Source organism: Castanea sativa, chromosome 1 (genome assembly GCF_040712315.1).
Source record: "Castanea sativa cultivar Marrone di Chiusa Pesio chromosome 1, ASM4071231v1".
Lineage (NCBI taxonomy): Eukaryota > Viridiplantae > Streptophyta > Magnoliopsida > Fagales > Fagaceae > Castanea > Castanea sativa.
Window position 1 is genome coordinate 29,543,158 of NC_134013.1, and position 21,142 is coordinate 29,564,299.

The 21,142-nt window shown below is 37.1% G+C and overlaps 3 protein-coding genes across 3 annotated transcripts; 1 reads left to right on the top strand and 2 right to left on the bottom strand.

Annotated features, from left to right (window-relative positions):
• The first annotated feature begins 9,871 nt into the window (after window positions 1-9,871).
• On the top strand, window positions 9,872-10,875 carry LOC142621850 (NAD(P)H-quinone oxidoreductase subunit S, chloroplastic). The gene has a single exon (XM_075795218.1). It carries the CDS (start codon window positions 9,997-9,999, stop codon window positions 10,720-10,722), a length of 726 nt encoding a protein of 241 aa, XP_075651333.1. The 5' UTR covers window positions 9,872-9,996; the 3' UTR covers window positions 10,723-10,875.
• LOC142621851 (uncharacterized) lies at window positions 10,799-14,713 on the bottom strand. Its single transcript, XM_075795219.1, has 3 exons — window positions 13,381-14,713; window positions 11,720-11,871; window positions 10,799-11,081 (listed from the first exon to the last, which is right to left on the bottom strand). The coding sequence occupies exons 1-3, from the start codon at window positions 13,451-13,453 to the stop codon at window positions 11,064-11,066; spliced, it is 243 nt and encodes an 80-aa protein (XP_075651334.1). The 5' UTR covers window positions 13,454-14,713; the 3' UTR covers window positions 10,799-11,063.
• A 4,373-nt stretch (window positions 14,714-19,086) lies between these two features.
• On the bottom strand, window positions 19,087-19,635 carry LOC142624474 (uncharacterized). The gene has a single exon (XM_075798049.1). The coding sequence runs from the start codon at window positions 19,633-19,635 to the stop codon at window positions 19,087-19,089; it is 549 nt and encodes a 182-aa protein (XP_075654164.1).
• Window positions 19,636-21,142: the final 1,507 nt, after the last annotated feature.

The following is a 21,142-nucleotide window of genomic DNA, read 5'->3' on the forward strand; positions in this document are numbered from 1 at the left end:
CTCCATATCGATTTGTCTCAAATTGTTGGAAATAAAGGAGAGATATTACCTGACTTTTCCTTGAAAATTACATAATATGATTTTACCAATAGAGGTGGTGGAGATGAAGCGTGGACCAAGTCATTGTCTTGAAACAAATCATGCCGTCTACGATATATTCGATGTAGTTAGACAAAATATTTCTGCATGTTGTCCCCAGGATACAATAGTCCAGCCACCTTTGCTGATTATCCTTGCAAGCCTACACTGTTCGTAGGATATAAGCACTCTATAGTACTTTCTTTTCCCAGAAAATTTAGTAAAAGATAAAATATTTTTGTGAATAGTAAGAAGCAGTAGATGGTAAGTGTTTAGAACAATAATAAAAATTGTTTTTGAAAGTCTGTAGTTTTGTAATTAAAAAATAATGTGATTTTGAAACTTTTATATCTTTCCATATATATAGAGCCGGAGATGTAACTTGTCCTTAGCCAAAGAATCAAAAGGGTTTGATATCAATCAAATGATCATAAAGTTATTGAAATCAATATATATTATCAATAACTTTCTTTCTTTCTTTCTTTCTTTCTTTCTATATATATATATAAACCGGACATCAAATATTGTCTTTGCCAAAATCTCAATTTTTACGTTGGGAACAAAGAAAAGTGTCATAATGCTATGAAATTAATGGCCCATAAGGTGGCTAAAAATAGAATGCCAATCCGTTTAATACAATTTCAAAATATACATAAATATAGCCATCTGTTTTGACTTCCATTAAACCAAATGGTAAACACTTGTGTATATATGGTAACTTATTATAATATAAAATAATTCGGCAATAGTTGTATATTTAACCTCACACCCTTGGTGCAGTGATCACTTCATAAGTGCAAATGCTTGTGGGGTGTGTGAGAGACCGCGCTCCCGGCCCATTTTTAATGGAGTGTTGGGCCAAACCCACGTGAATGGGTGGAGTTGTGTTATTGCCTCTCAAAATGGAGGTTCGACTAGTTATATTTTCCCCTTTAGATTAAGGGCTTTACAATGGAGTTGCTACTTATTTAATTATTGGAAAAATAAGAAAACCAAAATTGAAAAATTCCTCATTTTATTAATTTTCAAATGAATTTACATTGATCATAGGAAAATTACATGGCTTTAGTCCTAGATACAATCTAAGATAAAGTACATGGCTTTGTTTCCTAGTTACAATCTAAAAATTGAAAATTACATGGATAAGAATTTGATCTACTAACCCTTGATCTAAGTTCGGAGGCTATGTTACAAGGTGGGAAGGTGTTAGACACCCACCTTGCCCGGTGAAACCGGTCTTCTAGATTATAGTGGCCAACATTCATATCACATCATCCAATATGTTATTAATCAATTTGCATGTTGAATTTAAAGTATGTGCATGTGATAAACCCTAATTCAATTTATTAAGCATTGCATTTTGATTTGAAAAATAAATTCTAGTGAATGTGTGTGGATAGTGATATCCTAGATTCAAGGATTTGAAAGAATTATTAAACAAACATGTTTTTCATATTTTTTTATGTGAATTTAAGATTAAAACTAGTGTTATGCATGAACATGTGATGAACAACCAATAACATGTGATGAACAACCAAGAACATGTGAAGAACAATTAAGAACATTCAAACATATTCAAGGGAATTTAAATGATTGCTATCACGATTTAATCTTAAACTCTCATCATGGCAACACACAAAAACAATAAGGCAAAAAGGATTTTACCTTCATGCAAGATCCATATGGTGGATGAGGAGACTCTTGAGAGAGGTTTTAAGAGTGGAGGAAAAGAAGAGTTAGGAGAGGAAGAGTGAGTCTCACTTAATACCTTGAGCCTCAAGAAGATCAAGATATGACAAGACTACTCAACTTCCTAGAACTCAAGAGAGGAGAAGAGAGGGGGGTTTTTGTTTTTGTCTTGGAATGAAGGAGAGGGGGGTTTATATAGTATTGGTGGAGGAAATATGAATGGAAGGCCATTAATGAGGGTTGATAAAAAATCATGAACCTAGACCTCATTTTAGCCTTTGGGGAAATCTGGTGCATTAAGGGTCCATTTGGATGCAGCTGAAACTGAAAACTGAAAAATACTGTAGCAAAATAATTTTTAATGTGTAAAAAACACTGTAGCAAAATAATTTTTTAATGTGTAAAAAAAACTGTTTACGTCTAAAATCACTGTTCATTGGCCTAAAATCACTGTTCATGGCCAATGAATAGTGAACAAAGCGCGTCCCAGAGAAGAAGAAAAAAAAAGGAAGGGGCTGAAACGCAAACGCTGGGCGTTTCAGCCCTTCCCAAACGCATTCTAAATGTAAAGATTGATGGGAGTGAGGAGCAAGCCAAAATTTGGTTTTCCCGTAGCTGCTGTAACAACCTGTAGAGCCAATTTCGAAAAATCATATTTGACTCAATTCTGATCGGAATTGTCTCGTTCTTATCTCAAATTGAAGCCCCAGATGTCTAGTTTCTGGAAAAATTAACCTCATTCAAAGATTCAAAATATTCTAAGAGATATAAATGAAATGGTGAGCTGAGGTCACTTGTTAGAAAATGGTTTCAGCACAATTAACATTAATAGGTCCCAGATTAGCTCCCAATTAACATTAAATAGCTCCAATCACTCTCATTTCAGACAAAATTGATTCCAAATTGATTCCAATTAAAAGATAATTGCACAAATTACGCATTGAATAATTAATGTTTAACTATCTAATTAATTAGGTGTGTGCAACCTTACCATAAAATGTAGTCCTAACCAATCAAATTATAACACATCATTAATCTCAAATTGATTATAATTATAACCAATTGGAATCAATTGTTGATAATCACATATAGTCGGACTCAATTTGTGATAGTGCACCTCGGCCATTAAAACTTGATTGGATGATAAGTTTCAATCTGATGGTCCGATTAAGGTTTATGGCCAGTCGATTTGATCGTAACAACATCAAAATCATTTTGGTAAAATGAGATTAAGGATCTTATGACCAGAATCAAGATGCATATTTCCAAGGAAAAATTACTCTTTTACCCTCCAGGTGAGGTTAAATGTGGGTTGCAAAATGAGGTGTCAACAGGGTGTAGGGGACAAAGGCCGGGGTTCAAGTCTCTAGGAGGGAGCTACACACACATATATACTTAGAATAGGCTAGAGTAGAAATTCTATCTTGTATATAAAAAAAAAAAAGTGTTGAAAACCTTCCATATATGACATTACCATATCATATTTAAATAAGAACGTTTGAATACAAACCGTTTAGAATGGAAAGTTTATATTTGTAATAAAACCAAATATGCTGGTAATGATGGTATTAATATCACGTTAATGATTAGAAAATTTCTAATTAAAAACCATTGATAATAGCTATTCAAATTTTGAATTATATTTGAATTTCAAAATTTAGCAATCAATGTATTTGACATTAAGGAATAATTGATTTCCTCAATGTTAAAAATCAAGCATCACCTCTCTCTCATTTTCTAGAAAATTCTCTTGCATTCCGAATTTCTCTATTAGATGCCTTTCTTTAATTCTCTAGAGACTTCTATGCAGAAGTGAAACTCAGCCATAAATTTTTGTAATAGTCTAGAAGGGGCTAGAAATTAAAATAAAAAATAAAACTAAGATGACAAAAAGTAGATGAAGCTAGAAGCTTCAATGTTGGTTACTTAACCGACCTCATGCTTGTATAAATAGGAACCTTTGGTTCCAATTTGTGACATGATGTGTGAAAGACGTGCAAGGTGAAGTGTGCGAGGTGAAGTGTGCGAGGTGAAGAGAAGCAGGTGAAGTGAAGAAAGCAAAGTCAACAAAGGAGGGCTATAGTGTCAGTAGGTGTGCATGTGTATTTGGTGAGTGAGTGTATGCTCTTTTCCAGCATCTTTCCAATGCCAAAGTGTTGTTGGGGCTATAAGAGGCTGAGATGGGAGGACATATCCATTTCTACAAGGAAATTGCAACAATAGTGCTTGTAAAGTGTTGTAATTTAAAGAGTCAAGTTTTAATTCAACAATCTAATGTCAGAATTTTCGCTAACTCAACAATCTGGTATCAGAGCTTGGCGGTTAGGGACCATGTTTGTGGTGTCTAGGACAATATTTTTGGAGGTGCTCATTTTGCTCGTGTACAGTTTGGGATTGTGAAGCTCGTGGTCTGAGACCAAGCTTATTTGGTAGAGCAAGAGAATTCACCAAGTTATGATGGTGGACCTCCAAGCTGTCGCAGCATTAGAAGGCTCAATAACCAGAATTACAACACATGGTCAACTTGTATGGATTCATACTTGCAAACGCAAGACTTGTGGACGATCGTGGCTGGTGGCGAAACCATACCTCCTGAGAATGCAGAAGCTTTGTGAAAGTGGAAGATTAAAACTGGGAAGGCTTTGTTTGCAATCAAGACAAGCATCGAGGAAGAGATGCTGGAGCACATCAAACATGTAAACACACCAAAGGAAGCGTGGGACACCTTTTCAACACTATTTTCAAAGAAGAATAATGTAAGGCTACAATTGCTTGAGAACGAGCTAATGTTGGTGGCACAATGAGATATGACGATCACGCAATACTTCACCAAGGTAAAGTCTTTCTATCGCGAAATCTCTGAATTAGATCTTGCATCAAATATTTCTGATTCAAGAATGAGAAGGATAATTATTCATAGGTTGAGACTTGAATATAGAAGTTTTGTAGCTGCCATTCAAGGTTGGCATGTCCAACCATCATTAGTAGAATTTGAAAATTTGCTAATTGACTATGAAGCATTGGTCAAGCAAATGGCTAGGGTCTCACTAAAGGAGGAGGCACTCTTTAGCAGTCACTATAAAGACCGACCCAAGAGAAGATTTAATGCAGGTTCTAAGAATAGAAATAATGAAGATAGAGAAGATAAAGAGAGCTCTTAAGATGGAGGAGCTCAAGGAAGTCGCGACAATAATGATCGACGATCCACTAGTCCCAAAAAGCCGTAATGTCAAGTGTTTCAAGTGTGGAAAAATAGGCCACTTTGCACGAGACTGTCGATTCAAGTGGAGAACAGCTCAAGGAAATACAACGACATTCAGCAACCTAGAAGATGATAGCGAAGAAGAATGAGCTGTTGAATTATGTCTGGCTGTGATAGAGCCAGTTGAAGATGTAGTAGAAAAGGAAGCAATGCTAACAATCTCAAAGGAAATTGAAGAGAAAATGCCTGAGATCATGGGGGAGCAATCTAGGAAAGATCAATTCACAGTAACTGATGAGTTACAATCTTTTGAGAATGAAGGTGAGCCAGAGCAGAAACTCAATCCCGAGTATGCAAATTCAGCAGTCACAGAAGATGGAAACATACAAGAGTCAACATATGAAGAAGCATCTCAAAGAGAAGAATGGAGAAAAGCAATGGAAGAAGAAATTCAAGCTTTAAAGCAGAATCAAACCTGGGATCTTGTGCCAAGGCCCAAGGATGTGAAACCCATTTCTTCTAAATGGGTGTATAAAGTCAAGACTCGCGCAGATGGATCGGTAGAAAGATACAAGGCTCACTTGGTAGCTCGAGGATTCTCCCAAGAATATGGGCTAGACTATGATGAAACATTTAGTCCAGTGACAAAGATCACCACCGTATGTGTCCTAATAGCACTTGCAGCAAGTAAATCTTGGAAATTATAGCAGATGGATGTAAAGAATGATTTCCTACATGGAGAATTGGATCTGGAAATTTACATGGAGCAGCTAAAGGGATTTGAGAGCAAAGCCCAACCAGATTATATATGTAAGTTACTAATAGCACTTTACGGGTTAAAACAAGCACCAAGGGCATGGTACGGAAAGATTGCAGAATTCTTAATTCAAAGTGGTTATTCAATAGCTCCAGCAGATTCAAGTTTGTTTGTTAAATTACAAGGAAGCAAATTAGCGGTTGTCCTTGTATATGTTGATAATTTGATCATCACTGGAGATGATGAAGATGAAATTCGTCGAACAAGAGAAAATTTAGTAGTCCGCTTCCAAATGAAGGAGGTTGGAGAGCTTAAGCACTTTCTTGGACTTGAAGTCGAGTTAAGGATGACTTATTCTTGTGTCAGCACAAGTATGCAAAAGACTTACTCCAAAAGTTCGAGATGCTCAATTGCAAACCAATCTCTACGCCTATGGAGGTCAATGCTAAGCTCTGTGCACAAGAAGGCAAAGAACTAGAAGACCCAACCATGTATCAACAATTAGTAGGTAGTTTAATCTACCTAACATTGACGCGGCCAGATATTTCATATGTAGTTGGAGTGGCGAGTTGATACATGCAAAATCGAAGGAAGCCTCACTTGGAAGCAGTTCACCGCATATTAAGGTATGTAAAAGGGACGAATAACTATGGTCTCCTATATAGGAAAGGTGAAGCTTGCAAGCTTGTTGGTTATCGTGATGCTGACTACGCTGGAGATCATGACACACGTCATTCAACTACTGGATATATGTTTAGCTTGGGCACAACTGTAGTATCTTGGAGTAGCAAGAGACAGTCGATAGTGTCCCTATCAACCACTAAAGCAAAGTATAGAGCAGCAGCTCAAGAAAGTACGTGGTTGATGCAACTTATAAGAAATTTACATTAAACAATTGATTATGCAGTGTCACTACACTGTGATAATCAATCAGCTGTACGCTTGGCTGAGAATCCAGAGTTCCATGCAAGGACCAAGCATGTGGAGGTACACTATCACTTTGTGAGAGAAAAGGTACTACAAGAAGAGATAGAAATGTGCCAGACTAAGACAAATGACCAAGTTGCAAACATATTCACTAAAGGACTTAATGCAACAAAGTTTGCAGACTTTAGAAAGCAACTTGGTATGACGACTGATGATGCCTAAAAGATCAACAGTAAGCTGCTAGTACTCTCCCGATTTGAAGCAACACCTGCGAAGGAAAAAGGTAGGTGATCGACAGAGAGCACCGGTGTGGTGCCGGCCAAAGACCCTCCGACGATCAAGTTAGAATCTTTTAAACAACCCTAGAGTGCCAGAGTTGAGGTAATTGTGCGTACCTTTGGGTCATGAGGGTCTTGGGGTATATATAGTGGTGTGTGGCCGAAATTTGCGCCCAGGTGAAGATGTACTTTCCTTTTTAAAAGAGTAATTCGCGGATCTTTGCCTATTGTATTGAGCCCTTTCCTTATAGGAATCTCCTTAACTAAGTCGACTGCGTAGCGCAAGGACTTTCCTTATATTCACATTAGCAGAGGTCAAGATAGGCTAAAAATGAAAGTTGGATTATTCCTTCAGCCTTCACCTGCCAAGGTCGTCAGCCCACGCGTAACTCCTATACTGTCGTCAGCTTACGTACGCCAACGTGGTCCGTCAGCCAAGGACATCAGCCAGACCTTACAGTCAAGGTCGTCACCCCTGACTCGTCCACGTGATCCGTCACCCTAACGTTGCTGCGTAAGGGGCATGGCTATGAATGCTAAAGAGGTGTTAATGACAGTAGTTGACGGACAGCGTATTGTCGTCAGCTTCTTGACGTGCATTCAATATGTAAGTGAACTTCCGTCACCTTCTTCATGTGTCGTCACTTTGTAATAACGTCACTATCAGCGACCATGGAGAAATTGAGAGAGAGTCCGTCTTGAGGGGGAGTGTTAAAAATCAAGCACTGCCTCTCTCTCATTTTTCTAGAAAATTTTCTTTCATTCCAAATTTCTCTATGAGATGCATTTCTTTAATTCGCTAGAGACTTACATGTAGAAGTGAAACTCAGCCATAAATTTTTGTAATGGTCTAAAAAGGGCTAAAAATTAAAATAAAAAATAAAACTAAGATGACAGAAAGTAGATGAAGCTAGAAGCTTCAATGTTGGTTACTTAACCGACCTCATGCTTGTATAAATAGGAACCTTTGGTTCCAACTTGTGACATGAGGGGTGATAGACGTGAAAGGTGAAGTGTGTGAGGTGAAGAGAAGCAGGTGAAGTGAAGAAAGCAAAGTCAACAAAGGAGGGCTATAGTGTCAGTAGGTGTGCATGTGTATATGGTGATTGAGTGTATGTATTAGTGCCGGCTGCGTGTTTGTAAAGTGTTGTAATTCAAAGAGTTAAGTTTTAAATAAAAATTTCTTATTCAATCTTTTGAAGCAATTTAGTGTCAAGCTTTAGCTAACTTTACACTCAATTCACATAAATGAGTATTAAAATAAATATGATATATATATATATATATTTTTTAAATATCCAACAGATATTATATATATTTGCTGTTCATCAAAAATGATATGATATTTGATATCTACTCCATGCCAAGGGACCTTTTCTAAGGATTATAGCCAAGAGAACTTTCATCAGATTTGGTTCTACCAAGACAGCTTTATATCGTATATGCATATCACGTTGGTTCTTTACTAATGTAGTGAAAAAATGATTTTCCAGTGCTAGAGATTGACTGATTTTCAATTCAATGAGACATCTAAAATCAACCATATATAGCTGATAGTACCCGAAGCCATTAGTGATTACTCTGTACCTTCTGTGGCTTCTGTGGTTTATAAGCACAAAAGATCATCCATTGTTGTTTGCTGGCAGTGGTCCTTATGCCTTTAGACAGGGCAAAACAGGTCGATATTCGACGGGCCGATCCAAATCCAAATTCAATTAATGGATTAAAAAAGTTCACTAAAATTGTCTTTTATATTTTAGTTAAAAATAAATATAGTTGTAACAAATGCAAAAACTGTTAGAATATAGTATCAAAGTGTGAGATACATACATAAATTTAGTTTTTTTTTTTTTTTTTTGGGAAAGAAAATGATTAGAGGGGGGGGGGGTGATTAGTGTAACTTTCCTATATGGACATAATCATAATAGCATCATAATCGCTCTCGAGCTAAGACCCTACACTATAGCTGTTGATGAATAACATCCAGGTGGGAGTATAAGAAGCCATAACACGCTGCTAATTGGAGAACTCGAATCTATGCCATAAGGCATGTTGGCCCAAATCATTACCACTAGGCCAACCAACGAGTTGGTGTAAATTTAGTCGATTGTGTTTTTTCGTCTTTTATAGTCTTGTATTTTAAATTTGATTTGTGTGTGGTGATGACCAGTGCTATTGTTAATATGGTTTTGTCATTTAATCCGCATTTCTTTAGGTTGATCTAATTGGTTTGGACTTGAATCTATTATAATTCAAAGTACGAAGAGATATAGCATTTGAAAAAAGAAAAGAAAAGAATTATTTCTATTTTTAATGAATTTAGAAATTTATTTAAAGAAGATAATAAATCACTAGCTATGATATAAAAGAAATCCAAAGAAAAAGAGAACAAAAATCAAATTATAAACACTTTAAGCTCCCTCTTTCCTTTTTCGGGCCAGGCCCAATTAACTCCCAAGACCAATCAAGGATTCTATTGAAAAATATGTTTCCCCAAACCAATTACATTGTATTGTGAGGCTTAAGTTTACTGCATCTAGTACGTTGATCCGTTGAGATAGTGACATGTGTTTAAAAGTAAACACGTGTCATTATTTCAACAGATCCGGTACAACTACACATTAAACTCAAACCTCACCTCATTCTATTATGCCATGTGGCTGCCATTACTTATTGGTCAAAATAACAGCACAAAAGTTGACCAAAATATGACAGTTTACTGAGATTTATAATGAAGTCTTATTTTTTAAATTAAGATTATTGTTTGTTTATAGAGAAAACTAGTGGATAAGTGTGTGATTGTCGGTTGTTTAATAATTCAAACTAAATGAGAGATGGTTAGTCCATTGCTAATGATATAGAGACCCGTGGGACCATACCAATTTTTGTATTAGTGGTTGAAGTGGCCTAGGACATCACAAATGAAGAAGTGACAAAAGAAGTGAAGGAAAGGAGATAATTGATGAAGATAGAGTGGAATATCCTACAAAAGCTCCTATGTGGTCAGGATTAAAAGTGAAGGCTTAAGTACTTCTTCCCTTTGATAGACCTGCCACAGTAGATACATGGCTTCTTTCATCATTCTCCCAAGCACAACTGGCTCTCCTCTGAAATCCCATTTCCTTGGGAGAAACCACCTGTCCCAGCATCTTCAAAAACAGTCTTTTCTAATTCATAACAAGCCACCAACCCAACACTCTATAACATGTGCAAAATTTGACCTATCTCAAATCATGGGAGGCAGAGGACTCTGCAATGGGGAAGAAGGTCTACAGAAGGAGCTAAACAGAAACATTGAAGAACAAGAATCAGCAGCGGCTGATACAAAGCAAGAAAAATCAGATAGTTTGGCGCTATCAACAATTGACAATGTTTCAGAAAATGCTTTTGAAAAGGAGCTGATGGGACTAACCGGTGGATTTCCTGGTGGTGAAAAGGGTTTGCAAACATTCATTGAGAAGAACCCACCTCCAAAGAAAACAACAGTTACAGATTCAGGAAACTTAGGAGAAATTATTGGATCAAGGAAGCCTAAACCGCCAGAATTGCCACTATTGATGCCTGGTATGATTGCCATTGTTAAGAACCCAAATAACCCATATCATATGTACTGTGGCATTGTTCAGAGAATCACCGATGGAAAGGCTGGGGTTCTTTTTGAGGGAGGAAACTGGGACAGACTGATTACCTTTCAATTGGATGAGCTGGAACGCAGGGAAAAGGGCCCTCCAATGAAGAACCCAAAGTCTTGCATCCTTGAACCTCTGCTTGAGAAAGAGGATTCCAAATGACTCTTCATTATCTGTTGAATGCATGTTAACTTATATGCCATATGTTTAGTTTCTATGACAACTTAGGCAGCAGAACTTCATGTGTAAACACTTTCTTTCAATATCAATGTCAATAAAAGAAAACTAAAGAGAGTATCTCAAGTATGTCTTTCATATTCATAGCCGCTTATGTATTCTCTGCTTTGTAATTGTCGTTAAGAAATTGTTCCATTCAAAACCATTACAATACAAAAATGTTTGTAGAAAGTGAACTTTGAGTATTTCAAAAACTAAAGAATGGTTAAGAAAATGTCCGATGTGGTGATGCCTTGCCACCCCTTCTCAGAAGCTCCAGCATGAGATCAAAAGCAGCCACCCAGCTGCCAAAATATTGTCAAAATAAACTAGTATGTGTAACAACTGAATAAAAGAGACAAAAACTTATAAGTAGTAAGAAAAAAAAGACAAAAGATAAGAAACTTAAATCTCAATAGTTTGTATCATCATGATCATGGTTTAATGATTTTGTGCAGAAAAGGTTGATCTGTCCAGTAGACTCCAAATTTAGGTACACACACTAATATAGATTACCAACAAAATTCCCAGCACGCAATCCAAAACATCAAATAATGGATTATTGATTCACTCCTTTTTTTTTTTTTTTTTTTAAAAGCTTAAACAATCACACATCTCTAAGAACTTAGTTAACCAGATGATGAGTAGAACACACCATTGCCCCACATGTAGTAAAGATGTAAAAGTGAGGGTTTTTTTTTTTTGGTTTTGGGGGGGGGGGGGGGGGGGGGAGGAGTTGAAATCATTAACTTCAAGTTAACATGACTAGCTGTCTCATTAAATTCTAATGAAAATTTTGTTCCAGCTCAATCACTGCCTACACTTTAGTCACCAGACAGTTAGACTGGACTAACGTAGCATAGTTCAATGCATAAGAAGAGTGAGAAACAAATCAGTAAACATAAAATCCCTGCAACAACCTAATGTGGAGGTTTATACATACCATTATAGCCTCCATCTCCTCATTGGTCATTGGTGTTCGTTTTGGCTGAAGAGAAGCTTTCCCTCCCATAGTTGTTGAGGCCTTTGAAGTAAAGAAGAAAGTTAGGTCAGCAGCACCAGCTGTAGAAGTTGCTTGAACCTGTGATGCAGAATCTGCAAGTAATTTCCTTATTATTTAGTAGTAGCAAAAATAAAAACTCATGGAGAATGTTACATGACGGGAATTTCACAAACTTCAATTCATACTATTAACTAAATTATTCGTAATATATACATAATGGTGTCTGGTAAGGTTATCAGGTAAATGACACTTGTTGGGGCACCCTTTTGTATGGAAAGATAGCTACAGAATAGTGTTGAAAGATAGCGATAGAATGCTATTAACTAAATTATGTGTAATATATACAGAATGGTATCGGGTAAGGCTATCAGGTAAATAACACTTCTTGAAGCACCCTTTTGTATCAAAAGATAGCTATATAATTCTCATTTAGCATCAAAGGAAAGAAGCATAATTTACATCAAAATAAAAGTTCATACATTATTACAAGATGGCAAAAGTACTGAATGATGGATCAAATGGAGAAGGGGAATTGAGATAATTGAGCAAAATGGCTAATGGGTATACAAACCTTACACATAAACACACACACACACACACACACACACACACACACACACACACACACACACACACACACACACAAAGAAACAAATCGAATCTAAAGCTTGCTTGTAAAATCTCCAAATGCATATCTAAACACCAGATGAGCTGGGGAAGAAGAATGGAAATTCCCCACCAATTCATTGTAGCTGATAAAACACGGACACTCACACATGGATCTAATCCGTTCAATTTCACTAAACTGTCCATTCAGTTTTGTACAACTTGAATTTCAGGACTTATTTGGCTCACTTTTAAAGTGAGGTTTTAATAACAAATAACTTGTACCAAGAAAAAATTGATGCTTTTAAAAGCGGGGGTACTGACCAACATCCCGTAATAAAAAAACAAACACTTATTAGTGCTACATTGTGGAGTGGCAAACAAATCATTCCTATTTCTCATTAGAAACTGCCAAGACTAATTAAACCCAACTGCAACGAGTATTTGTGTTTCGATCTGGCTAATCATGCTCCGATACTAATATATTTAGGTCAGCACAAACTGGCAATGGCCCCAACTTAACATATAAGCATCACATTTTACAAAAAGAATATATATGTGAAAAAAAAAGGTGCTTCACTCTCTTCCACGAATTACAAAGATGAATACCCATAAATTGACATTACATTAATCCATAATACCCAATAACCTCCAAAAGACGTAAAATAAACTTAATAGTGGTTTAATTATGAATAAACAGATAATAATTTCATAAATATAGACATCAATGAATGCTCAAAAAGTTAAATTTAGAGTGTTGCTGCACAGGATGGAACTAAAGTCTCTCACAGAAGATCTGAGTCAACAATCTCAGTACTCTTAACAAAAAAAATTATCAAAAATAAAAAAATCAACAAGACCCATCAATCAAACAAAGACAATAGTTCAATAACATAAAACAATAACACAAGTATTTATCAAAGGATTAGCAAAGTTCAAAACTTTCCACATATATATCTTTCAAACGAGAAAGAGAGAGAGAGAGAAAAACAGACCTCCAGAGGGTTTGGGATGCCTTTGAGGAAACTTGATACGTGGGATTCTCTTCAAAGCTTGAGTTGCACCCATCTCTTTCTCTCTCTGTTGCTGTCTTTGACTGTGTCTGTCTCTCTGTGCAAAACGAATAGAGACTTGTCCAGAAGTTGAAGTTGACGGCGAGTTTTGAGGGTCTTAACTTTGGAATATTAAAGTGTGCTTTTGCGTACTGTTACATTTTTTCTCTCTGAAAGATCTCTACCGTAGATCATGCTGAAACTTTTGAGAACAGTGTTTTAGGGTCCAGTCAAGATTGTCGCAAGAAATTCTTTCCATAACAAAGCCGTTGTAATAAATGCTTTTGGTACATGAAAGTCAGCAACCAGAATTACTTGTAAAGACGATGCTGTCGTCTTAAAAACCTAAACAGCTGCCTTAATAATGGCCCTGATTATAGGTGTAATATGCAAGAAGGAGAGAATATAATGTATATCAGATTGGATCGGGCTCTTGCTACCTCGGACTAGATTGAGCATTTCAAGGAAGCCGTGTATGCCACATTGTAGATTCTACTTCAGACCATTGTGCTCTTTTGGTGTCTGATTCTTATTATCCTCAACCCCCAAGAAAGCGTTGCTTTCACTTTGAAACGATGTGGACCAAAAGGGAGGACTGTAGGAAAATCATTGAGGCGACATGGAGCAAAAATATGAGTTTAAACTCCCTAAGTAATATGGCCTTAAGTCTCAAGCAATGTGCTATGAAGTTATCCAGGTGGAATTTGTCAGTCTTTAGAAAGGTCCCAAAGAAGATCCAAGAAAAAAGGAGGTCCTTGAGTAATTTGGTTCAAAGAGATAGGAATGGGAGCTTGGGCAGAGAAATCAATGTACTTCGGAAAGAGATAAATGACTTACTAAATAGTGAGGCGATTATGTGCCAGCAAAGATCAAAAGTTCAGTGGTTGGGCTTGGGAGACCGGAATACAAAATATTTTCACTCCAAAGCATCCGAGAGGAGAAAGAAAAACACAATTACTGGGTTAATGGATGAGAATGGGAATTGGTGCGGCAGTGCTAAAAGCATAGTAGCTGTTGTAGTATCTTATTTCGAGAAGTTGTATACTACATCCTTCCCAAGTCGCATATCAGAGGTTACAAATACAATTCCCGCCAGATTTACTGATGAGATGAACCAAAGCCTGATTAAGGAGTTCACAAGGGAGGAAGTGGTGACAGCTTTACAACAAATGCACCCCACAAAAGCTCCAAGCCTGGACGATATGGCTGCAATTTTCTTTCAGAAGTTTTGGGATATAGTAGGGAATGATGTCACATGTATGGTTCTTAATGTCTTAAATTCAAATATGTCAATGGTCGAAATAAATAGAACCAACATAGCCCTAGTTCCAAAAACAAATAGCCCTACAAAAATGACAAAATTTAGGCCTATAAGCTTGAGTAATGTCATTTACATGCTAATCTCAAAAGTTCTAGCTAATCGCCTCAAAGCTATTCTTCCCCAAGTCATCTCTGAAAACCAAAGCACCTTCCTTTCAGAGCTCCTTATTACAGACAGTGTACTAGTTGCTTTTGAACTTATGCATTACCTTGATCATAAAAGGGATGGGAAGGATTGTTTCATGGCTATTAAGCTTGACATGAGCAAAACCTATGATAGGGTCCAATGGGGCTTTATCGAAAAAAATTATGGAACGTATGGGCTTTCATGAAAAATGGATCAATATCATTATGCAATTCATTACTACTTTATCCTATACTGTGCTAGTGAATGGAGTGGCCTATAAAAGCATAATTCCCTCAAGGGGTTGCGTTAAGCTGACCCTTTATCACCTTATCTATTTCTCCTTTATGTAGATGGTTTCTCATCTCTTATAAGTGAAGCAGCCATAAATAAAATGCTCAGTGGAATATCTATATGTAAAGGATGCCCCATGATTACCCACTTATTTTTTGCCGATGACAGCCTGCTATTCTGGCAAGAATGTCAAAAACTCATTGAAATTCTTGAGCTCTATGAGGCGACATCGGGGCAAAAGATCAATGCAGACAAATCCTCAGTTTTCTTTAGTCACAATGCTCCCAGTGATTTAAAGATTGAAGTACTGGAAATTTTGGGGCCTTTGCAAGACCAGAGACAGCAAGTACCTCAGCCTTTCATCAATTATTGGCAAGTCAAAAAAGGAAATTTTTGCAAAAGTAAAAGCGAAGGTGGGGGAAAAATTGTCTGGCTAGAAAGAGAAGCTCCTTTCAAGTGGGGAAAGGGAAATCCTAATCAAAGCTGTGGCCCAGGCCATACCGACATACACCATGAGCTGCTTCCAGCTCCTAAAGGGACTATGTGAGGAGATTGAAGGTATGATGGAAGATTTTGGTGGGGGCATAGGCAAAAGGAGTCAAAAATAGCTTGGGTTAATTGGAAGACTGTGCAAATCCAAGCTAAGAGGAGGAATGGGGTTTAGAAACTTGCAAGCCTTTAACTTAGCTATGCTAGCTAAACAAGGATGGAGGTTGTTGTCCAATCCTCATTCTCTGGTGGTACACATATACAAGGCAAAATACTACCCCCACGGCGATGTTCTCAATTCATAGCTAGGAAGTAACCCTTCGTATGTTTGGAGAAGTATCTTCAACAGTTTGGAGGTTATTAGAAGAGGGACCAGGTGGAGGGTAGGTAATGGAAAAATAATCCACATATACGAAGACAAGTGGCTGCCTACTCCCTCAACCTACAAGGTAATCTCCCCACCACGCATCTTTGATGATTTCCCAATGGTCTCAACTTTTATAAACACTGAGAGCAAAAGGCGGAAAGTTGATTTAGTCAAGTCTCTTTTTCTCCCATTTGAACTTAATACAATTCTGAATATTCCTTTGAGTTACAACCTATTTGAAGACAAAATTATTTGGATAGGCAATAAAAGGGGTGAATTTATTGTGAAGAGTGCGTATTACATTGCTATCAAGGTGGTTTGATGTTGGAAAATCTGGTTTTGCATCTCATACAAAACACACAGCAGAAGCAATAATCATGGATCTACTTCATTCATGAGAGATAACATGTAACCTTGAATTATAGAACACATAATAAAAAGCGTACCTTGATGCAGTGAAATTCAAAACCAAGACTTGAGAATACCTTTAATCTTCATCTCAATTCCACATGGTGCCCAAGAAGTATGGTCTCTCAATCAGTCTTTATGTACGTTGATTCTCAAAGAAAAATCCTTCTTCTCCTCCTTGTAGAGAAAAAACTGTTTTCTTTCTTTTCATCATATGTACATTCTAACTACCTTGGTAGTTACTTTATTTAATAACTCTTATTAAATAAAATCTGATTATCTAATCAGGTTAGCCTTTTGGGCCTACCCAATTGGGTTTTAGTTTGTGGCTTGAGATGAGACCAAAAGGAACAAATAAGACTCTAACTCCAATGGGCCTTGGGCTTTTCTGTCAACTCTTGACAAGTCTAAAGTTACCATTAATTATATTTAATACCACTATATAAATATAATTGCACTTTAGGCCTTATTAATAAATTATATCTCGAGACTCTAATGATATCATTTGACCCCTCCATGAAATATCTATAGTGAACAAAGTCATAATAAACTGTCACTTTGTAAATAACTATTTTATCCTTGAGTACCCAGTTTAATCTTTTAATTATTCACATTTATTGAAATCCAATTTCAATAAATATAAGTTTTAGTAACTCCTTACTAAAGTGGGCGCCCTGAATAACCAATTTCCATTAAACTTATTTCAAGGGGATATTTTTTGTCTCTACTAAAAGAGATTATGGATTCCATCTTGAGAATATGTGTTCCCTCAACACTACGTGTGGTTACCCAACATATTGAAGTTTTGACCTTGAATATTAGATCTTACTCCTGATATATCAAAGTAACCTACATTTCATGATCAGGTTCACTACCCTCTCAAGATTAAGAGTCTATGAAATTAGAAATCGTAAGATTGATTATTCAGGTGATAGTTGTTGATTGAATAATTAATTTCACAGCGGTCCAGTTCAATATGTCTTAACTCTTAAGACACATCAACACATCAAATAAAAGTCTTTACTTCCATGATCAAGATAAATTATCTTAGTTGATGCGTTATAGTCTTCGTAGATGAAACGCCCAATTTCATCACCGACTACGAACTACATTTTGAGTTTACAAGGAACTTGTGATTTACATCTTCTGTGACTAAATCACATACAATGCATCTCATGGACTGTGATAATGTCCCATTAGTTCATTTATAAATAATCTCATATAATTAAACAATTTAATTAATTATGACATGCCAATAAATTGGATTTAGGGCACAAATCTTAACAGTTGAATCAGAGATGAGGTTGCTGAAAGCTCTAATGGGGACCCCAGAACCCCATTGTGGAGAAAATTGTGGCACTTAAAAGTACCAGCAAAGATTCGAATATTTGTGAAAAGCTTGTATGAATGCTCTCCCAAGAAAGCTGAATCTGTACAAGAGAGGTATTAATACAAGTGTTTTTTGTCCTCTCTGTGATCGGGGGTTGAAACCATAATACACTCTCTAGTCTTCTGTGATCCGACTAGATAGGTCTGGGACAAGCGAAAAGAGTGTCCAGTGAACCTAAAATCCAATTATTTGGATATTATAGATATAGCATTGAGAATTATGGCAGATGGCACCTCTCAGGATCTTAAGATTTTCTTTCTGACTGCTAGGTCCCTTTGGTATAGCAGGAACCAAAAAGTGTTTGAAGCAAATTTTCAAACCCTTGACCAAGTTTGGAGTTTTGCTAGAAGACTTATTTAGGACTATACGGAGGCATCCAATTTATGCAATTGTGGCATAACTAGTGCATAATCAAAATGGAAAGCTCCACTCGTGGGGATGTATAAAGTTAATGTAGATGGTGCTACATCAGAGGATGGCAGTCCCTTAAATATAGGCGTGATCATTAGGGACAGCAGAAGTGAGACCATTGCAACTATGTGTATGCCCCTTCCTGGTCAATACACGAGTTTAGAGACTAAAACTATTGCCATTGAGAAAGGAGTATTATTAGCCAAAGAGATGGGGCTGCAACAGATCATGCTAGAGACCGACACACTCACAGTGGCTCAAAGCTTGGCAACAAGTGACAAGGATGGATGCCTTGGCCATCTTATACAAGAGATTAGTGAAAACTTGAGGTCTTTTATTGTTTGGTAGATTAACCACCTAAAAATGGACTACAACAAGGTTGCTCATAAGCTAGCATAGTTTGCAAAATGCAGCGGCACTAACCAGGTCTGGAAAAGAGTTTCACCCCCTATGGTGCAGCACCTTATTCAATTGGATAAGACTTAATGTTTTATTGTATCAGTTGTAGCTGATTTATGTGTTTTTGCTCTGTTATAGCTCTGTATTTGGACTTTTTTAGTCTTCCTTTTTCAATTGAATGAATGTAAATTGTTCCAATAAAAAAAAAACTATCTTTTTGACAAAATAAAGGGGTTTCTTAGAAGCTTTTTGGAGTGACTATGAATGATAAATTTTAGGAAAGTGCTATGTTCAAAATATTTTCATAATAAATATTTTTTTTTAGAAGAAACTGAAATGTCATTCAACTGCAAGAAAATAGATACAAAGGCCATTAGGAAAACGACAAAAACAACAAACACAAGAACAAGGAACCAGCAACAACTTAGACCAAAAAAACTACTCCGCCTAATTAGCTCCCTCAAATCTAGCTATCTCAGACAAAAAATCTGGGATCTCCATTCTCCACATGACAGTTTCTCTGATTCTTCTAGCATGCCGAGCTAGTTCATAGGCTATTTTGTTGCTAGTCCTATTAATGTGTCCGATTTTTGACTCCTGAAAACTGTATAAACTTTGCACAATGCCCTTCACAATGTGGCCAACAGCTCCTCTAACATCATTAGCTTCAACAGCTTGGACAGTTAGGAGAGAGTCGCTCTCTATGATAACTCTCTCTAAGCCAAGCTTTTTTGCTAGCACACATCCCTGCTCCACTACAATTGCCTCAGTTTCTTCGATAGAATATCTTCCTTGGAAGGGCAAAGACATGGCTGCTACAAATCTGTTGTCACTATCTCGAACTATAACTTCAATCCCTGAATGTCCATTGGCCAAAGGGATAGCACCATCCACATTAATGGTGTAGAAGCCTACAGGAGGAGGTTCCCAATGATCCTTCTTATCCATCATATGATTAAATTTCAAACCATTTGCTTCTTTGAAGTCTTCAATCATATGGATAGCAGCCCCTTAGATGTGAGCTTTCGAGGTTCCATTTGCCTCATAAAGCACCTGGTTTCTATTGTACCAAATCCTCCAAGCCACCCTAAAAAATCTCTCTAGGTCCCTTTGGGCTCCTTGGTGCAAGATCTCAATAGCCAAATCTGGAATATCCATGTTGTTTCCCAATAGAATAATAGGACAATCATCCCACATCCTCTAAACATTACTAGCTATGTTGCATCTTAAGATAACATGATCAACAGATTCTACTCCATCATTACACAGCGGGCATATAGGATTTACATGGATTCTTCTTTTATTTATATTTAGCATAGTGGGGATTGCATCCATACATAACCTCCACGCAAAAATCCTTACCTTTGTTGGAAAATTTATGTGCCACATCTTCTTCCACAATGGAGCTTGAGCATCATCGGTAGATGATTCTCCTCTATCACATCCTTCCAAAATTTTCCTAGCAATGTAGTATGCACTTTTCACTGTAAAGACTCCACTTTTATTACCCATCCAAATTAATTGGTCCTCTTGTACATGGTAGCTGATAGGGATGTTTAAGATTGTCTCTACTTCAAAAGGTAGGAAGATTCTTTCTAATCTATCTCTTCTCCATCTCTTCGTATCTTGGTCAATCAAAGTCGAGACCATTGGGAAGTCACCAAAATCTTTTTGTGGGGAAATAAGCTTGTAAGTGGTTGGGGTTGGTAACCATTCATCATCCCATATATGAATTGTTTTCCCGCTTCTCACTCTCCACCCGGTGCCTTGCTTTAAAACTTTCAAGCTCTTGTGGATGCTTTTCCATGCATAAGATGGCCGATTGCCTAGGCTGGCATTTAGAATATCCCCATTTGAAAAGTATTTCGCTTTGTACATGTGAGTCATTAGTGATGAGGGGTTGAATAACATTCACCATCCTTGCTTTGCTAGCATGGCAAGGTTAAACGCTTGAAGATCTTGGAAGCCCATACCTCCTTCAAGCTTAGATTTACACATTTTAGACCATCCTACCCATGCCATTTTTGACTCATTATTTCGCTACCCCCACTAGAAATTCCTCATCATCCCTTCAATTTCTTCACAGAGGCCCTTTGGAAGAAAAAACACTCCATTAAGTAGGTCGGCACCGCTTGAACTACAGCCTTGATCAAAATTTCCCTTCCTCCAATAGAGAGTAGCTTTTCTTTCCAGCCTGACATTTTCTTCCCCACTCTCTCCTTTGTCTCGGTGAATACTTGTTTCTTTGATCTTCCAATTAGAGATGGGAGGCCTAAATATTTCTTTGGTTGGGTCTCTTGCATTGCCCCCAGAATCTCCTTGACTTATTTCTTGGTGTCTTCATCAGTGTTTTGGCTAAAGAAAATTGAGGACTTCTCTGTATTTATTCTCTTGCTCCCTGCATCTTCATACTTTTGGAGGATGGTCTGGAGTTCTTTGCTTTCTTGCCTAGATGCTTTACAATATATCATGCTATCATCCGCGAAGAGTAGATGGGTTATGG